This window comes from Aedes aegypti, chromosome 1, assembly GCF_002204515.2.
Source record: "Aedes aegypti strain LVP_AGWG chromosome 1, AaegL5.0 Primary Assembly, whole genome shotgun sequence".
Classification (NCBI taxonomy): domain Eukaryota; kingdom Metazoa; phylum Arthropoda; class Insecta; order Diptera; family Culicidae; genus Aedes; species Aedes aegypti.
Genome location: NC_035107.1, coordinates 39,890,747 through 39,911,701, shown reverse-complemented (window position 1 = coordinate 39,911,701; position 20,955 = coordinate 39,890,747). Strand labels below are relative to the sequence as shown.

General features: G+C 39.6%; 1 protein-coding gene and 1 long non-coding RNA gene across 8 annotated transcripts in view; one reads left to right on the top strand and one right to left on the bottom strand.

The window, feature by feature from the left end:
• LOC5579456 (AMP deaminase 2) overlaps positions 1-20,955 on the bottom strand; it is a 94,065-nt gene that overhangs the window by 45,651 nt on the left and 27,459 nt on the right. The window contains exons 2-3 of one of the 7 annotated variants that reach the window (XM_021839463.1): positions 17,251-17,549; positions 545-767 (exon numbers count right to left, since the gene is read on the bottom strand). In XM_021839463.1, coding sequence (XP_021695155.1) covers positions 545-767; positions 17,251-17,374 — 347 coding nt within the window. In that variant the 5' untranslated portion in view covers positions 17,375-17,549. Of the gene's footprint in view, positions 1-544; positions 768-885; positions 1,252-17,250; positions 17,560-20,955 lie in introns of those variants that run through there. The other 6 variants (XM_021839464.1, XM_021839466.1, XM_021839465.1 and 3 more) reach the window with 6 other exon arrangements.
• LOC110674878 lies at positions 9,593-10,297 on the top strand. Its single transcript, XR_002499260.1, has 2 exons — positions 9,593-9,953; positions 10,034-10,297. It is a non-coding gene; the product is annotated as an uncharacterized LOC110674878 (long non-coding RNA).

Below are 20,955 nucleotides of genomic sequence, written 5' to 3'. Positions count from 1 at the left end.
TGCAGGACTATTCGATTCAAGTGAAGAAGCAAAGGGTGTCGATAATCGTGGCCAGTATTTCCGAGTTTGCTGGATTTGGACATAAGATATTGAGCTCCATTTGGTTTGGAGGTATGTTTACAAATCACGAGAGAAGAAGGCTAGCTTTACCGAAAACAAAAATACATCTGCTCAGGTCTAGCATACAACCGTGGATTAAAGTCTAACCTGAGCATGTGGAATTTTTCATAACTTCACTCCATATTTGACCTTCTGTGCCACGTGCAATGAGTTAATAATTAAGTCTAATTATTAGACTTTATTTTTATTTTTAACAATCAAAGCAATCAAAACGACAAAGAAACCCTTCATTTGAATCACTGATCGATCACTGTAATTGAACATGAATTTACATGTAATTCTTCCGGATTCGAAAACCACACATTTTCGAAGAAAACTTTCAATCTTCTTGCGAAAAGCAATATATCTTATCAGTATTTCATTTAAAATAGAGGCACATCAATTCGAACAAGCTTTTTAATTACAAAACCCCAATGCTACTCACTTGGCATTCAGCTGCCGCTGCAGTTGCAGCTTGTTCTCGATCTGCTCGATGGGAAACTGTGGCACTTCGTACGGGGCGGAGATTTCATTGGGCAGCCCTGCGGCGAGATTCTCCTGTGACAAGCTGAGAGCTCCTCCCAGAGCTGTGGCAACTCCAACGCCTCCTCCTCCTCCCGCTCCGGCTCCGGTGCTCGTGTGGATTCCCGGAGATTCATTGCCCTGAACTGCAAACGAAAACAGAAAAACGAGGAAAACAGATATCTGATTAGTCGGCTGCTGAGTAGGAGTCAAATGTACGACACATCAAAATTCCAATCCCATTATCTGAGCAAACACAATCACCAGGTTCATCGGCCGACTCGGAACTATCTATGCGCTTGAGCGTCTCGATCAGCCGTTGATCGCTGAGGACCTGCAGAGCGGTGCGAGAATCCTGTTTGTTGAAATTAATCTCCTTGGACTTGGGATAGCCTTGGTGAGCCATGCCTTCTGTTGCTGCTGAAGCTGAAGCTGGTGTTCTCTTGACCACTGCTGGAGCCGTACTGACGAAGGCGATCTTCGAGTACGAGCGCATCCGATCAGATTACGACGGCCGACAGGAGGTGACTTGACCTTCATCATATCGGTGTCTAGAGCCGCGGGGAAAGAGCTCGGAATGCATTCTCAGATGGAACAAGAGTAGTAGTACCGTCAAACGGGGTAACTTGAACATTAAATTCAAGATTCTCATTAATTTGACGGTATTCTGTTTGATATGGGGTGGATAAATCAAAAGGTTTTTAGAAAAAAAATACATAAATTAAAATTGAAATTTTTCAGTGATACATACTACAAACAAAATGTGAATAAAAAAATACGAGAACAGTTTTATTGAGAAAATTCTTAAATTTCCTCCACCGAGCTCATTTTGCATCTACAACCTACATTGTACATTCTTATCAACCTTCCACGACAGCGAGCTGAAGAATCTTGTCAGTCCACACTTTCTCCACATCTACATGTGTCGATTCGACGACGCGACGATCGGTTTCGTTCAAAGATGAATTTATTTGGGTAATTGGATCGAACAGGAAAAATCAAACAAATTCAAAGCGATTAATCTTGACAAACAAGTTTGGCCCTTCCTTACTAATCAGTGTTGATGCCATCAGAACAAGTTTTCGATAGAAATGGACTTTATTTAAGACACATTACGTCAGGTAGAAACACGAGACTGTCGATGTTTGCACTTATTGTAGCAGGCTTATCACTCGAGAGGCTATAGAATTAATCAAGCAATGCCATGAGTCATAAGTATTCAAATTTAATACATTTTATAAATAACACAGCTATCTGCTATTTATACAAATAAGGGTTACTGAATCCATTGTCGCTTTTAAAAAATATCTAAATCATAGAGAAACTTAAAAGTAGATGGAGTACCTTGTACCTTTTAATTCCGCCCCTAAATGCTTATCTTTGACAGATACGCGTATTTCGACCACCACTTGTAGTCTTCTTCAGTGTCAGTTACTCGTATCCACTAAATCATATTGAAAAAGTCGACTGAATATAAATTTAATTGTGCAATTTACATTAAATAATATCTTATGGGGGCCTTCCTTAGCCGAGTGGTTAGAGTCCGCGGCTACAAAACTAAGCCATCCTGAAGGTGTCTAGGATCTTTTCGTAATTTCCCTTTGCATAGAGTATCATCGTACTTGCCACACGATATACGAATGCGAAAATGACAACTTTTGCCAAGAAAGCTCTCAGTTAATAACTGTGGAAGTGCTTATTGAACCCTAAGCTGGATCGCAGCAAGCCGTGCACGCGGGCGACTGCATTTTGAATTTGATGTCACGTTTACTTCGTCCCGCGTTTTTTTTTATTCGGCTGGTGCAGAATTTCATTCGGCGGATGGCGCTATGCCGCGTGTAAATGTGGATGATGTGGAAACATATTGTTAAAGTGATAAAAGTGTTTTTTTTTTTTCATTTGAAAGTTTATACCTGAATATTTGTTCTGCATGTGCTAAACTTTTAAATAATTCTACTAATGGTTCGGCCAGTGATATGCCACCCGGATAGTTTTTTTTTCTTTTGCGATAAACTAAGGTAAGAAAGCATGAATTCGTTTTGCGCGATTATTTGTTTTATCTCCTGTGTGTGTGTTAAACGTGTTGATTCAAAAACTGAATGTGGATGCTCGGTTCAAGATGGATTATGAACTGCAGTTTTTTGTCGGTTTTCCGTGTGGTGCGTGCATTTTGTTGAGCAGTGCTAAGTTACGGTTCACGTTATTAGTCATTGTTAGAGAAGCGTCGGATTTCAGAGGAGTTTCGAAAAAGGAATGTGGTGAGTTTGTTCTGATCATAAATAATATATTAATAAATATTAACCATTTGTCGACCAGAACATCTAGCGAACGTATCCTATGGCACTACCCTTTCCATTAACATTCCACAACATCCCGTAACACCTATGAGAGGTCGTAGAGTTCTCTGTATCTTTCTTGAGTAGGTGTTCAATCAATCATCCTTTTCTATTCCCCAGCTTTCGCAAGGACGTAGCCAGGACAGCTCTTGACTATTGGAGGATGCCTCAATCTTGTCTAAGAATTAGAGGTTAGTCCCAAATGTCTGACTTCAGTAACGGACGGGAAGGAGGCAACCCTCATACAATGGTCTAGGACTGTACCACCTACGAATTTGAGCGAAATGCTTAATGCTAAGTGCTTATTGAACCCTAAGCTGAGAAACAGGCTGATAAAAAGAAGAAAATACGTTAAAAATCCATTGACAAGTTCCAGGTGTTTCTACTGAATAAATTCAACAGGAAATACTTGGAAGGATCTGTCTACAAAAAAAAAAGCAGTCAACGCTTAATTTGTGTTTGAAAGCCGAAATCTCCAATTATCATCATTAAAGAGTCATTAGTTGAATTCTTAGACGAATACTATGGGAAATCCCTTGAAAATTTTTGAGAAAACCTTGAAGTGGTCTACATAGAAATCTTCACAAAATTATTCTAAAAAAAACTCATAAACTGATTCTTTGTGCTTTATTACATAGTATAATTATACTTGTTATGTTGTATTAATACAACATAGTAAAATATCGGGTGCACGACGTTAGGCATAAAGACGTTAGGCATAAGTACGATAGGCATAAATACGATAGGCATAATGGACGTTTGGCATAATGGATGTTTGGCATAATGGACATTAGGCACAATGGACGATAGGCATAATTTACAAAATAAAAAAAATGAAATTGTTTGTGTAAAAAGTGAGCTGACTTTTTTTGGTAATTGTGAAGGGCTTCAAAGATCAAAAGTGAGTAATTTGAAATACGACTGCCTTGCAGTCGTCCCATAGTTGTGAATCCTTTGAAGTCAATTTCTAGAACAAAACTTGATTAAATGATTAGCATGAAAATGCTGTCAATTGCCTTTGTGGTAACTTCTGTGACCATACAGTAAAGCCATGCTGAAGGCATTTTAGTTCAGTTTCAAGTCGATCAAGGATCCTTGGCCACGAAGTATAAACGTGCTTATGTATCTTAGCTTAGCTTAGCTTAGCCTAGCTTAGACTGACTACACATATCAATGGTTGCTATTCCGTGATTGACCGAAGTCAGTGAAAATGCACAAAAAATCAACTAGAAGTTCGGCTGGGATTGGCCATAATCTTCTTCAGTGCGCATAATTCAGTGTCTCTATTTATACAAGGTCAATAACGGCGCCGGCCACGTCCTTGCAGTTAGGTGGGATTGAGGGAAGGAACGTTAGTGTGTAACCTTTGCTATTTGGAGACCGTGTTTGCCTCTGCATATCCACAAAGGTTACTGGGAGGGATGTTTGTTAATGGGGAGGATCGCTGGGTCAAAGGATTCACTTTGATAAGTAATTAGACCATTTGTCAAATATAAATAAGCTTTTATGAAAATATAATATTTTCATTTGATATGAACAATTTTCTATGTAGAGGAAAATTATGCCGACACTTGAGGTGACGAACCATTTAAAGTTTGTTGAACAAATACCTAAATGTAACATTCCTACAGCTGTCAGGACGAAAGCATGTGTTATTATGTTTTACTTATTTGAAAAGAAACAAAAAACTCGATTGGCTGGAACATCATAGAACACTCTTATTCATTTGCCGACACTTACAGTGGCGAACCATCGAAAGTTTGTTGAATAAAGTAGACCTTTCGCAAGTCTACACTTGTAGTGTCGAACCATTCAAAGTTTTTTAAATTACAAAATAAAGGTAAAAAGAAAGGGGTGGTTTGAAAACAAAAATATGTTAAACATAAATAATTCATGAATTAGAGTTTATGTCGACACTTATAGTGACGAACCATTCATAGTTTGTTGAAACATCATATTTACGTCCTACCGTTGTATCGATTAAATGTGCATTCATACATATTTTATAGATTAGAAATAGTAGCATGAAACGAGCTCACCAATTGATCCGTCATCCTTGACTGAGCAGCAACAATCCACTTTCAGCTTAACTCGTTTGACGGGTAAATAAAAGCACTCAGAGAAAATAGGCGCACGACCCGAGAGGGAAAACAACTGACGACTGCTCGAGCTTTCTTGACGCACTACCAAGGAGCGAGCGTAAGGTCGAAAGTCAAACAGAACTAACCGATCGCTGCACTTTTTCACTTCATTCGACCGACGCGCGACATCGAAGCGTAAACGTCCTTATGTATCGTGCACAAATGAGAATGCAAAATGGTCACTTTGGCAAAGCAATCATGTGGGTAATAACTGTGGAAGTGCTTCTAGAAAACTAAGCTAAGAGCTTGGGTTGAGGTGTTATGCCAAAAATATGAATGACGCTGTAGCTGCTGCTCGTCTTTTAAGTTTGGTTGTACACATATTATTGGCAAATTTTTCATCATAGATTATCCCGTCTTCAAATTGAAGGTTGTTATTTATAGTTATACTGTCGATACAATTACTGGAGCTAGTGGTGCTAATGTTTTAAACAGAAAATTTTTCTTCTTTTATAATTAAACTGTTCTTTCGAGAAATACTTATTTAAAAATTACTGTCACTATCGCTCTTAATACTTTCATCATACATTTTTCCTTCTTTGAACCATAGGCTATTCTTAATACTTATACGGTCAATTTAATGACTGTAAGAAAGGCACCTTTTTCCAATAATATGCTGTTTTGTGGATTCTTGGTGTTCTAATAGTTATTGGAACTGTAGATGTAAATATTTCCATAAAAAAATGCACGCCATGCTGAATGCTGTATATTATGTTATGATAAATTTGAGTTTGACTGCTAAATTGACTTTGAAATCTAATTTTACTTTTTAAACTAGACGAATTTCAAATATTTTCAAGTTGCTTTCGGCAATGCTTTCATATGTGGCTGATCAAAATTGTTTTAAAATCATCGAAAATTCCAGTAGAGGCAAAGGAACTGTTTTCACCACATTAAATTGATGAGCAGACTCATAGTGGGAATTTAAGTCTTTTATTGCCGTCACACTACCAGAACCTTAATGCTGAAGATAATGTCACCTACCATAACATGAATTTTTGACTTGAATCTAGATTGTTGTCTTCAATTTAATAATTTGCATTATATGTACTAATAATTACATGGAAGACTTCCCTTCTTTAGAATTAACGCAATCATGTAAGAAAAATATAACAAAAATGTCATATACTCCCCAAACTATACATCTCTAGAAATAAATAACACTTACATATCGCAAATATAAATGGATTAAACTGGACTTAAGAATGATAACATTGACCATGATAACTATCTTCTTCCATATCTTGCGATTCATTGTCAAGCTTCATAACACCGGAATTAGTAATTTATAATCAACCAATTAACCTACTCCCTCGTAACGCTTTTTGTATGAATTTTCTGCTATTTTTTATGAGCTGTTACATCTTAAGGACTCCCACCCACCCCATCAACGTAATGGAATTTGTAAATGGACCCGAACAATATGAGAAGAGAAGAGATTTGAATGACACACACGTAGGTTATTTTATACCTAACGTTCATTATGCCTAACATCCCTTATGCCTAATGTCTTTATGCCTAACTTCCATTATGCCTAACATACTTATGCCTAACGTCCTTATGCCTAACGTCTTTATGCCTAATGGGGTATACTCTAAAATATCAGCACGTTCAATTGAATGGATTGATCTACTGACTCAATTCAAAACGTCATCATGATTGAAAAAGTTCTTACTTATCTCTACTGTCTAGCACTTGACTCTGAAGTTAAAAGTTGCTTTGATATTGTCAAGATGCAAAAAGTAGAGCAAAACTTTTGATATCGTCGTGGAGATTGTCAAATCATTTCCTTATTCTTAACCGGTTCCGGAAACCCGGAACATCTAAATGGCGCAGTTTTTTATATATAATTCCCATTGGTGCTATTCGGTAGATGGATATTTTGGCATAAAATTTCTATGTAACAAGGAACCAATTACCGGCGCACATTCCCTGAAAAATTAGGCCCAGTATAGTCCATGCGGAACCGGTTCCTAGAGTCCCGAAGCGTGGTCAATCTGGACGATTCGATGAAATTACTCGGATTCATGCCCCAAAAACCGAATGAATTGTGCCCAATGAATGAATGGTTATTCTGGTCCTTTTGGAGCACCGGAATACCCGTAATATGGGACCACTAAGTTTCAGCACCAAAAGTAGGCATACGACGGATCAATCTTCATGATTTTGAATCCCTGTGAATCTTTTAGTTCAATTTTAGATGAATGATCACTCTGGCTAATTTTGACCACCGAAATAACCTAGGAATGACCAGCGGAGATATCTGTATTGCAGGACATTTCAGTTTTTATACCGCAACTAGGAATTTGGCGAACAGCTCTCAATATTCGGGTCGAAAACGACCCTAAGTCACAGTTTGTAACTTTTTTTTTAATGAAAGCTCCCCTAGGGGTCATTCAAAATTTTTGTTTCCGCAAACATAAAATTTCCCACAAAAAATAATTGTCAGAAAATATCAAATTGCTAGGTCATTTCAATCAAAAGTTACATTGATTTGACATTTGAAATGGGTCGAAAAAGACCCAATGGCCTTACTAAGGTTAATTTAGTCAGTTGAAAATCGTTGGTGCAGTTCTTAATTTTACTATGAAGTCAGTAATATCAACAAAAAATTCATTTATGTGTGGAATAGAATGTGAATGCCAGGGTAAAAATTCGGCGACGGAACTGAAAAAATAATTGTCTTCGTCACTCAACCAGCGTTGGATGACTGTTTGCTGCAGTGATCCGCCACATAAGCTTTGCGTCATGACGAATTAATAAGCTTCCTTCGTTATGGTCAAGTCTCGGGAGCTCTTAACCGGCTAAACATATGAATCGTGTCGTCGACTGATTATTAGCTTTTTGCATTGCGTTGCGTGCTAACGAAGTATTTCGTAGATGTCATGTTATTTACTTTAGCACTTTTATGACCATGACACCTAAAGAGAGGCCTGTGACTCGCCGACGCCCGCATAGATGTCAAGGAGTTGGATGATAGGGAATGGAGTGGTCTAGGATTCACTGTAATCGGGTGATACGACCGGATTTAAATTGTTGGGAGTGACGTTGCTAAGACATTTAATGTCATTTCATGCGGATGTCTTCCAAAGATGGGGTACAGGTATTTCTACCTTGTAACCAAACTAAAGAGCTTTGGTTTAAGCGCCATTGTTCGCTCGAAAAGAAATTGACCCCTACTCTCTAAAGTAGCCCTAGTTTCATTGAAAATAAGTACTTTGATTGACTCATCAAATTCGATCCAAGCAAATGATTTGGATTTCCAAACAATTACAGAGGACTTTTCGGATGATTTACATAAATAAAGATTTGAAAAAAACCCGACATCTGGAAGCTTCTTAGCAGGATTTTCGGAAGTATTCCACAGGGATTTCTGGGAGAATTCCATTGGGATTTACAAAAGAATCCCAGAGGAATTTCCGAAAGAATCCCAAGAATTTGCACGGAAGAAAGTGAAGTGAAATAATAGATTTTTTTAATTATAGTCTCAGGCTTCTTTCCGAGAATATTCCAGAATAATAGGTATAATCTAAGACATTTTTCGGAAAGAATCTCAAAGGGATTTTTGAAGAACTTTCAAAGAGTTTCACGGAAGAAATACTGAAGGATTACGAGGAAAATATCAGAATTTAAATAATAATTTCGATTGGTTTTCCAGAAGAAATCCCTAGAAATTTTGTGAGAATCCCCGAACCCAGATTTTTAAAATAGATTCCATTACACTGGAAAGCAATCATTAAATCATTTTCGGCAGAATTCCAGAATTTTACGGCAGAATTCCAGAATTCTACAGCAGAATCCTGAAAGGGTTTCCATAATAACCCAAGATGGGTTTCTGGGATAGTCCAATATGAAGTCCCAAGGAAGTTATTGGAAAAATCAGAGCGATGAAAGAAATAACTACATATAATAATTTCAGAAGGGTTTCTGAAAGAATCTCAGTGGATTTTCAAGATGTCCTCTAGCACCACAACTAATATATACTAATATATACTATACAACTCAATACTTAATTATAAATGGCGTTAAGCTGAGTGTACGCCATCCGTTTGGGGGCGGATTGACGGTATCGAAGTGGTTTAAAAACAATTATAGGAGAACGTGTAGAAAAAACATATGAACTGCGCAGAATACATCAGACCGATTTACCACTGCTGCGCACTTCTAAAAGCATTTTATTTTTATTAAAACGTTTGATAATAGTAGAACGACAATGATCATCAGTTGATTTTCCGCTACTGTTTTTTTTTTAAATCACAATTGTTATTTCTTTCCGTGCACGCGTTCGGGAAATGAATCTGGCCATGGTGCAACAACCGCGCTACATTCGATGAATCCTATGCGACAAAAATTGTCGGCGCTATCCGTCAAAATCACTCACCAAAGCCATTTTGGTGGATTTACCATCACAGCTCAGTTCTAGTGAATACCAGCAGCTATATTTTAGTGGAACAAAAGAATAAATCTCTTGTTGTTCCCACTATTACCCTACACGGAGAAAACGAAGTACTCAAAAATAAGTTTTTTTATACTCAAAATTGAGTAAAGCAGTCGAACTGAAGTAGTGGGTAAATTTCATTCTGTCAATTACATACATTTTACCCAACATTTGAGTTCTCTATCGAAAACTCAAATTTGAGTAAAAATCAACTTGTTCAATTTATTGCAGTCATTTAGGCTGCGTTCTAGCCGTTGGGTAATTTAAACACAATTTTGGATGAAAAAATGTAGCAGCCACTTTAAAATGTCAACACAGATCATTCCATGTTAGTCATCGTCGGTGAGGGATGTAAATCGTGATCGTTTCTAAAAAATAGTCGCAAAATTGGTGGATTAGTGTAGTGATTTTTTAAAGGTAAGTGTCCTTGACTTAGTTTCCTCCGAAGAGTTCAGTTTGCCGAAGAAATTAATATCGAACGGACTTTTTCTTTTCAGATCCTCAGTTCTTCCCTGCCACTCGTTGTGAATGATTTCCGGAACCGAGATGCTGATTACTGATCTCAAAAGAATTACCGCACTGATTTCGACAGATGGCACCCCGCTCCGAGCTTTGTTTTCCCGTTCCAGCCACCCTATGCCACCGCCTAATTGCAGTAAATTTTCACACCCGATACCAAATGTTTTTTTGCACCGTGAACGTCGCTCCTGGCATCCACGTCGTTGACTAAAAGCTTCAAGCGAATAAAGGTTTTTTTTAAATTAATCTTTTGGTCTTTATATATCACAAACACATGCTTATTATATCAATTTTGATATATTTTTGTTTTGGATTTCGCTTCGTATGAAAATACCTATTTTTGAGTTTTTACTCCCAAGTTAACGTTGAGTAAAAATCACCCACCGATTTGATTTGGTACAATTACTCAAATTTGAGTACTAGGCTATTTACTCAAATTTGGGGTAACGCACTAACGTGCCGAGTTGGGTCAAAAGAACCCAAATTTGAGTATGTCATTTTCTCCGTGTAAGTATATTGACAGCTATAGAAGGTATGCTATTCACGACTGTGCATTACACAGTTCGATAAAAAAAGTCGATATGAATGCACAGAGACCGGACACCCCGGGCTCGAAAGTATAAAAATAAACAAAAATAATGGCGTTTTCAGAATGTTCGTGTCTGCCCCAGGTCATTTTTAAAATATACTTGAACTTTTTGCATTTTTTATTTAAAAATCTAATCTAATCAATAAACCGACACAGTGTTTTATATTCAGGACAGGGGAATTCATGTGCCATATAATGTTTTCAACTTTAAATACAATATGAAGAGTTGTAATAAGATTTGCAGGGAGCTCTCCCCCCTTTTTTGTACCCTCCCCATTTTTAAAGTATCGCAAATGATGGAATATTTGATATACAGGGGGTTGTCAAAATAACTGGGACAGGCAAAAATTGGGCCAACTTTGGAATGCTGTAACTTTGACAAAAATTGACCGATTTCAATTCTTTAAGAAGTAATGGACGGGTCAACTAATCTAGTTTTGAGGTGCATCCACGGAGATGAACTATGACCACCGGATACCGGTGATAATCCGGATTTCCGGAAGCATGTCTTATGCAGTAAAATTATGACGTGTTTTTAGCAAAGGTCTCGGCTAAAAAATCAAATAAAATACTGGCTATTCGGCCTCAATGGAAGTTGATCCTCAATATCAGCTTCTATATTTGAATAGCCTAGATAGCCGTGTAGTGTCGGTAGCCGATTGCAACAAGGCTAGAAATAACACTACGGATTGCCTGTTCCGGTGGTATAAGTCCATCATACAGGTGGCCCCTAATTCATGGTGTCATGCGGCTAAAAGCATACCGTGCCTAGGAATGAATGGTTAGGGGGGTCAAAAGAAACCTAACCGTGAACGGTGCCTGTGGAGTACCAGGGCACCCTCCACAGTATTATGCCCTTACTGTGCTACCCGGAGCAATGGCGCAGTTGACCTTGTACTTCTCCGAAATAATCGGCTACTCATATTTAGCCTCAAATCAGAGGCTTGATACGAGTGGGAGCATGTTAATGTAGTATGAATCGAATCAAAATTATCCAGGTGAACCTTCATCATGCAAAGGGCGCATCAGCAGTGCTCAGCAGAAGGTTCACCAAGGAAAATATCAATGTGGGACTAATTCAAGAGCCCTGGGTAAATAATGGAAGGGTACTTGGTTGCCCTTCGAGCAGTTGTAGTTTTGTACGACGAAACTCAGTCCAAACCACGGACGGCTATTCTTGTAAATAGGGACACAAAATTTGTCCCAATTACAGAATTTATCCGTAGAGACATTGTTGCGATCAAAGTAGAGGTGCCAACTATCCGTGGGAAAACGGAGGTATGTATTGCTTCTGCTTACTTTCCTGGAGATGTTGAAGATGTGCCTCCATGCTCTGTCGTTCATTTTGTCAACTACTGTAAGAAAATTAATGCTCAATTTATAATAGGGTGCGATGCAAATGCCCATCATACAATTTGGAGCAGCACCGATATTAATAAAAGAGGAGAAGATCTTTTAAAACTACATGTCGTCTAACAACATAGACATATGTAATAGAGGTGATTCTCCTACTTTTGTAAACTCTATCCGACAAGAGGTTCTTGATCTCACGATCTGTAGCGACTTGTTATCGGAGAAGATTGTGAACTGGCATGTTTCTGATGAAGAATCATTGTCAGATCATAAACAAATCCGGTTCGATTTTAAAGCTGGATCAGAAATAACAGAAAGAAACCCGAAGAAAACCAATTGGGATCTCTATCGTTTTCATTTAACGAATAAGAATTCGTATAACGGTGAACAGTTCACGACTGTTACTGCAACAAGCAAAAGAGACGCTTTGTCCGCTCTTAACCGAAATATTCAAAGCAAGTGTTGCGCTTTCATAATTCCAAAAGCGTGGCAAAAGGTTCGAGTTGTCTTCATTCCAAAAGCTGGAAGAAAGGATAAAACAACTCCCAAAGCCTTTAGACCTATAAGCCTTTCCTCTGTTCTTTTAAAGACAATGGAAAAAATAATTGATGACTTCATCAAGTCAACAAGTTTAACAGAAATGCCTCTTTGTAAATACCAATTTGCGTATCAATCAGGTAAATCTACCATTACGGCGCTGCAGTCGCTGGTAAATAAAATCGAGAAATCTCTTGAAGCCAAAGAAATAGCCGTGGTTGCTTTTCTCGATATTGAAGGAGCATTCGATAATGCATCCTATAGCTCTATGAGTTCAGCCATGGAAGCAAGGGGCTTGGATAAAAGTGTTATCGAATGGGTTATGACCATGCTCAAGGGTCGCACAATTTCTGCTGATTTAGGAGGTGCGCAAATATCTATAAGATCTACGAAGGGATGTCCTCAAAGAGGAGTGTTATCGCCCTTACTGTGGTCTCTTGTAGTAGACGAACTCCTTAGAAATTTAATAGATCAAGGTTTTGAGGTAATTGGATATGCCGACGATGTGGCCATCTTAGTTCGTGGAAAGTTTGATAACACGATTTCCGATCGGTTGCAAACTGCATTAAACATTACTCTCAAATGGTGTAGGAAAGAGGGGTTAAACGTAAACCCTTCAAAAACTACTATCGTGCCTTTTACCAGAAGGAAAAAGGTAAAGCTTATACAGCCTTCTTTGAATGGAGTTCAAATTCAATTTTCGGAAGAAGTTAAACACCTTGGTGTTACTTTGGATAAGAAATTGAACTGGAACTCTCATCTGAGCAAGGTCATAAGTAAGGGTACTAATGCCCTATGGGTCTGCAATAAAGCCCTAGGAAAAACTTGGGGACTGCGACCTAATATGGTAAACTGGATTTATGCTGGATTATGCTTCACTGGTATGGTGGCCCAAGACAAATGAGGTAACCGCTCAGAAGAAGCTGGCTAAGTTGCAGAGACTTGCTTGTATATCAATGACAGGGGCAATGAAAAGTACACCATCGGTTGCCTTGGATGCCCTTCTTAATATCCTGCCTTTGCATCAATTCATTAAACTGCAAGCTGCAAAAAATGCCTTGCAGTTTATTCGTTATAATAAAATACTAGATGGTGATTTGATTGGTCACATGAAAATCATCAAGAAATTCAATTTGAATTCAGATAACAAAACAATAGAAGATTGGATGACAACGAAGACCAACTATGATGTTCCCTTTAAAGTGGTTAAACCAAGCCGCTATACTTGGGATTCTGGTGGGCCAAGTTTGCGTGCAGGTTCTATTGTGTTTTATACCGACGGGTCAAAGATGGGCGACAATACCGGAGCTGGAGTTTTCGGCCCTGGTATCAGCAAGGTAATCGCTATGGGGCGCAGTCCCACTGTTTTCCAAGCTGAAATACAAGCCATCATTGACTGTACAAATGTTTGTCTCAAAAGAAACTATAGGTTTGCAAAGATCTGTATTTTCTCAGACAGTCAAGCAGCTTTGAATGCTCTAAAGGCAAGACAGGGTGCAGCTTCGAGCTTTGTCGGCCCTGAACCGTTCTGTGGTATTCCTGAGTGCACTCTCAGGATGAAACTGAAAAATTGGGAAATGTCCATGGTAGAATCCAATTGGAACGCCACGGATACATCCAAGCAAGCGAAAAGATTCATAAAACCCAGTCTAGCTAAAGCCCGGGCTATACTGAATCTTAATAAATAAATCTTAGGGTAATAACTGGCCTGATGATCGGACACTGCCCAAGTAGGTATCATCTTAAAAATATAGGAAAAATACAATCCTCTGAGTGTCGTTTTTGTCAAGCTGAAGACGAAACTACTGAGCATTTACTCTGCAACTGCGGAGCATTGCTTAATCAAAGAACGTTAACATTTGGAAAAGGGTAGCCCTTGGAAATTTGGCAAGGTAGTCCTAATAGGGTAATAGACTTTATAAAACGAGTTGTGCCCAGTTCGGACAATGCGACACATCAACCAATGTCTATCACATCTCAATTGTGAAAGGATATTTGATGAGCACCAAATAAAATATGGGTCATACCACAATATTCCTAAATAATGGAAGCAGTGGTTAAAAGGCTCTACAGATGAGGGAAAAAAAATAAAAAATCAAAATTTTACTACACATGAAGATAGAAGATCTAATTCTGAAGCGATTGGTGCGCCAAGTATTAATATTGGTCCAGAAACAACCAATATATGGCCATTTCCCCGGAATCGGTGCCGGTAGTGGATCCGAATTGGGATCAAACAATTTATTCACTCAAAATATGTCGCGCAATATTGTTTTCTCCCTAGATTATCATAAAATACCCTATTATAAGTTGAAAATGAGTCTTGTACAGATTTGGCCACTCATGGCGCCGCCCAGTGCCCCGGGGGAACCTTGCATAGGGGACATTTCGATTTTGACACCAAAGCATATCATGCGACGGCTCCCCGATGGATGTCCCCGAGGGAACCTGTAATTAGGGACAATTGAAATTGAACTCCAATACATATCGTGCGACAGTTCATTTTTCATGTCTCGTGCTAAATAGGGCTATTGTAGACCTAAAATGGATAATTGACTACAGTGGCCAATTTTGGGACTACCGGAATTTCCCGGAGGAACTTGTCATTGGGGACATTTCTGTTTTTACACATTTGCCGAGCAATGATTCAAAAGCGATTTCCACACTAACTTCAAATGTGTTTTAAAAATAGTTCCAGAGCACGGAAACTTATGAAACTTTGGATTCTGGCTCAATTTTTAACGTAGAATCATGATATGTAAAAAACTTGATACCCCCAAACAAGCCAATTGAATAAATTGAATTTATAATCCGATTTCAGTACAAATCTGACGGATTTTCATAACTATTTTATCTGTGTGAGTATTTTCGTGTAAGATAAACGAAAATGCAGCGTACCTTTAGTAGCTGTCAAAATACGTTGATTATTACCATCGAATCTTTGACATGTGGCTGAATGACATTTGGTTGAATGACCTTTCATCGAAAGTACATTTGGTCGAATGGACACTTCGTCGAATGAATATTTGGTCGAAAATAATTTAATTCATTTACAAAACGTACGGCATTTGGTTGAAAACACATTTTGTCGATAATTTAGTCGATCATCGATTTTTCAGATTATTGTACAGATTTAGATTTTGTATATGGTACTGCTAAAGTAATATGGTTGAGTGCAAAAAAGTCCTTGAACGAACTTTAAGTTTTCATTATGCGACGAGCGATATTTTTGAGATACAGTTAATCAAACTCTGCGGCAACATCGATTGACTCCTTGCGTTTTTAACGTTTCTTGATGACATTTTTTCTCTTATTCTGACATTCGTATGAATCGCAACAAGCAAATCGCAAAAAGATGTAAATTTCTGTCATCTCGGTCGTCACTGTCGTTCAATAAAGATCATCAGTAATTTATAAAGAACGATTACTTTTTGAAATAATGATAAACTCTGATACTTCAATAACTAGGCACCGAAAGTATTAGGGAGCTATTTTTCCAAAGAATGATGATATTGTGGAAGAATACTTAAATCAATATATCTTTATGTTTCCAACGTTAAGCTAGAGTACTATTTTGAAGAAAAATTAAAGTTGCTAAATGTTTCGTTGATCGTAGGTAAACTATTGTTTAGCATTTGACACATTTGACACAATTCGCTAGATTTAAAAAAATTGATAAATTCAAAAACGGTTGAAGAATAAAATAAATGACAAGAATAATTATCCTACCAAGACAGTAGTATATTTTCTAATCACGTTGTAAAGTGTAGCTAATATCATATAGATAGATTCAATATTGACTTCTAAAGATACAATGTTCATCCATCGTGAAAAAATAACAGTTTACTTTTATATCTGTTAGACAAGAAGAGTTTACAATCAATCATTACAAATTCGTCTTTAACCAAATGTCCGTTCGACCAAAGGTCATTCGACCAAACGTTTAAAAGCCATTGCCATTATTGGGTACTTATCCATAATTTGTACACCTATCCTATGCAGGAATCTTCACGTAATTATTCGGAAAAAACTTTTGCTTTAAATAATAATGGGAATGTAAGTGCAATGAAGTAGCTTAGCGCTTTTGTATTCCTAGAAAAATCTCCTGGATAAAAATCTGAAAAAATATTTGAGTGATCTCTTCAGGTATCAAGAGAATTTCAAAATGTATTCATTGGAGGAATATTTCTTTACAGAATTCTTGCTGAAATTCTTACTGGAAGAAACAATTGAATATGATTGTCCTCAGGCTCGGGCCTCTAACTGACAAGAACAAAATTGTAGGTCAATATAACCGCCACCAAGCAAATCTCCAGACTAAATCCGGAAACTGAAACCGTTACCTAGTCAAGAAGTTGAAATAATCCGCTTTTCAGACTCCTTTTTGCCCATTGTAATAGAATAAAAAGGTTTTACGTTCTTCTTATTGCTACATTGCGTGCATTAAAAAAATAGCACTTTGTGAGAAATTGGAGAATAATGTAAATCCTGGCTACGCCCTTGTGGCTATCACAAGCAATGAGTTCCTTGTTGAATTCAATGGCACTCCACGATTACTGAATGATGTTTATATGTTTATAATTATACTTTGGATGACTGTTATCACATCACATCACTTTAATACATACACTGATCACTTGATTCCAATCACACAAAGGAAAACTGATCACATTTTCCTAGATGAACAACAGACTCCAAAATTACAATCCAACTCACCTTCCGGCGAAAAATAATCGTTGATCAAAATTTGCGGCGATCGCGGTGAAAGCATCATATCCAACTGATCGAGGGACGAATCTCGGCGAGCGTCAATTTTCAGCAGCATTCCACGGGCACTCATTTTTCACACTGATATTTTCCGCCTCTTGCTGCGATACTGTCGTCACACCGTACTCAGTCGCAAGCACCGTCCGGTTTCTGTCCACCCCGGAGTTCACTTCTCGCAGGCACTTATTAATAAATATTAAACGTTGGCTCTTCTCTTCGAATCTGTCTTACTGGCTTCCTAAAAAAATCTGATGGTGATGGGTTTCAGATGTCATCAATATCAGTGCAACCGATGTGCTAATTGGATTTCGCGGGTAAACGTGAAAATTCTATCTAATCAATCGGGACAAGCGATCTAGCTTGAATAACTAGCGCGTGCACTTTCTTCTCCGGGCGCGAAGATTCGAATTTCTAGCGGTTTCATTCGATTTCACGGCGGATGGGTGTGGCAATGGAAGTGCGATCACTTTCGAGCATTTAAGCAGCTCAGAAAACATGCATTTATTTAACCCTTTCAGGACGACATTTTTAGCACATATTCAACACACGGATTTGAAGAAACAGCAAAACATGTTGAGAACGAATATTTTTCGGGATGTACTGAGTCATCCAATCTGTTCTGGATTATCAATGATTGTATATAGATAAATGAAGTATTGATAAAAAGCTTCCTTTCTACAAAGCTATGCACAAGAAGCGCCATCGACTCATTATAACATGCTGCATAACATGCCAAAAGCATAATAAGTAATCAAGATATAGTAGGTGCTCCAAATTGTTTCCAAGTTCTAATCCTTCAATCTACTAGATCAACCAAAAAATTGTTTAGTTTTGTTCAAAAACAACACCATTTTGTCCATGAAAGGACCTATAATTCTTTAAGAAGATATTTGAGATATTCTACGCTCTCCAAACTGTCTTTGAGCTTAAACCATCCGATCTACTAGTGCAACCATGGCTTGGAAGATATTCCATGGAATTAAAACATGTCTTAGTTGAGCCAACAGGTAAAAAAAAAAGCACAAAGAAGCTATGTCAATATGGTCCATCCGTCCTGAAGGGGTTAAGCGGTCGTCCGTCATTCTTAACGTGGACATAAAGAGGAACATTTTTGGCAGGTAATTAACTTTAAAAAAGGCCCTAAAATAGACGACGGAATTGAGTCACAAACGATCCGCAGAGAGTATCTTAAGTAGAATTCTCAAGTGATCAAATCTGTTGAAGAATTGCCGGAATGTCACTCGATCGTGATTTAGTGGGGATTTTCTCTTGGGAAGAAGCCAAAACGGAAGGGTTTCGGTATAATTTGCGATGGTATGCTGACGCGAAAGATTATACGGATTGAGAGTGGAAGGATATGACAAATTTTGTGGGATTTTGATTCCAACCAGTGATAAATTGAAATTTTCAAGTGGAGTGTAATTTAGTGCAATCTTTTCACAGGATTAATTGGATAGATTCATCCCTCAATCCAGCCAAAATTCTCGAGAGTCAAGCCGAAGAAATTTCAGTCAGAATCCCACACTGGATTCTCTTAGAATCCCAAACGAGATTCTCTCAGAAATCCCAGACGGGATTCTCTCAGAATCCCAGATGGGATTCTCTCAGAATCCAAGACGGTATTTTCTCAGAATCTCAGACGTGATTATCTCAGAATTCCAGACGGGAATTTCTCAGAAACCCAGACGGGATTCTCTCAGAATATCCAGACCCGATTCTCTCAGAATCTCCAGACGCGATTCTCTCATAAACTCAAGTTGGCTTCTCTCAGAATCCTAGGCGAGATTCTTTCTGAATCCCAAGCGGTATTCTTTCTGAATCCCAGGCGGGATTCTCTCAGAATCTCAAGCGGGATTCTCTCAGAATCTCAGGCAGGATTCTCTCAAAATCCCAAGCGGGATTCTCTTCGAATCCCAAGCGGGATTCTCTCAGAATCACATACAGGACTCTCTCAGAATCCCAGACGATATTCTCTCAAAATCCTAGACGCGATTGTCTCAGAATCCCAGCCGGGGTTCACTCATAATCCCAGACGCGATTCTCTCAGAATCCCAGACAGGATTCTCTCAGAATCCCAGCCGGGGTTCACTCAATATCCCAGTCGCGATTCTCTCAGAATCCCAGACGGGATTCTCTCCGAATCCCAGTCGGGATTCTCTCGGAATCCCAGACGGGATTCTCTCCGAATCCCAGACGGGATTCTCTCAGAATCCCAGACGGGATTCTCTCCGAATCCCAGACGGGATTCTCTCAGAATCCCACACGGGATTCTCTCAGAATCCCAGACGGGATTCTCTCAGAATCCCAGACGGGATTCTCTCAGAATCCCAGTCGGGATTCTCTCAGAATCCCAGACGGGATTGTCTCAGAATCACAGACGGGATTCTCTCATAATCCGAGACGGGATTCTCTCAGAATCCCAGTCGGGATTCTCTCAGAATCCCAGTCGGGATTCTCTCAGAATCCCAGTCGGGATTCTCTCCGAATCCCAGACGGGATTCTCTCCGAATCCCAGACGGGATTCTCTCCGAATCCCAGACGGGATTCTCTCCGAATCCCAGACGGGATTCTCTCCGAATCCCAGTCGGGATTCTCTCCGAATCCCAGACGGGATTCTCTCCGAATCCCAGACGGGATTCTCTCCGAATCCCAGACGGGATTCTCTCCGAATCCCAGACGGGATTCTCTCCGAATCCCAGACGGGATTCTCTCCGGATCCCAGACGGGATTCTCTCCGGATCCCAGACGGGATTCTCTCCGGATCCCAGACGGGATTCTCTCCGGATCCCAGACGGGATTCTCTCCGGATCCCAGACGGGATTCTCTCCGGATCCAGACGGGATTCTCTCCGGATCCCAGACGGGATTCTCTCCGGATCCCAGACGGGATTCTCTCCGAATCCCAGACGGGATTCTCTCCGAATCCCAGACGGGATTCTTTCCGAATCCCAGACGGGATTCTTTCCGAATCCCAGACGGGATTCTCTCCGAATCCCAGACGGGATTCTCTCCGAATCCCAGACGGGATTCTCTCCGAATCCCAGACGGGATTTCTCTCCGAATCCCAGACGGGATTCTCTCCCAATCCCAGACGGGATTCTCCCGATTCTCCGAATCCCAGACGGGATTCTCTCCGAATCCCAGACGGGATTCTCTCCGAATCCCAGACGGGATTCTCCTCCGAATCCCAGACGGGATTCTCTCCGAATCCCAGACGGGATTCTCTCCGAATCCCAGACGGGAATTCTCTCCGAATCCCAGACGGGATTCTCTCCGAATCCCAGACGGGATTCTCTCCGAATCCCAGACGGGATTCTCTCCGAATCCCAGACGGGATTCTCTCCGAATCCAGACGGGATTCTCTCCGAATCCCAGACGGGATTCTCTCCGAATCCCAGACGGGATTCTCTCCGAATCCCAGACGGGATTCTCTCCGAAATCCCAGACGGGATTCTCTCCGAATCCCAGACGGGATTCTCTCCGAATCCCAGACGGGATTCTCCTCCGAATCCCAGACGGGATTCTCTCCGAATCCCAGACGGGATTCTCTCCGAATCCCAGACGGGATTCTCTCCGAATCCCAGACGGGATTCTCTCCGAATCCCAGACGGGATTCTCTCCGAATCCCAGACGGGATTCTCTCCGAATCCCAGAC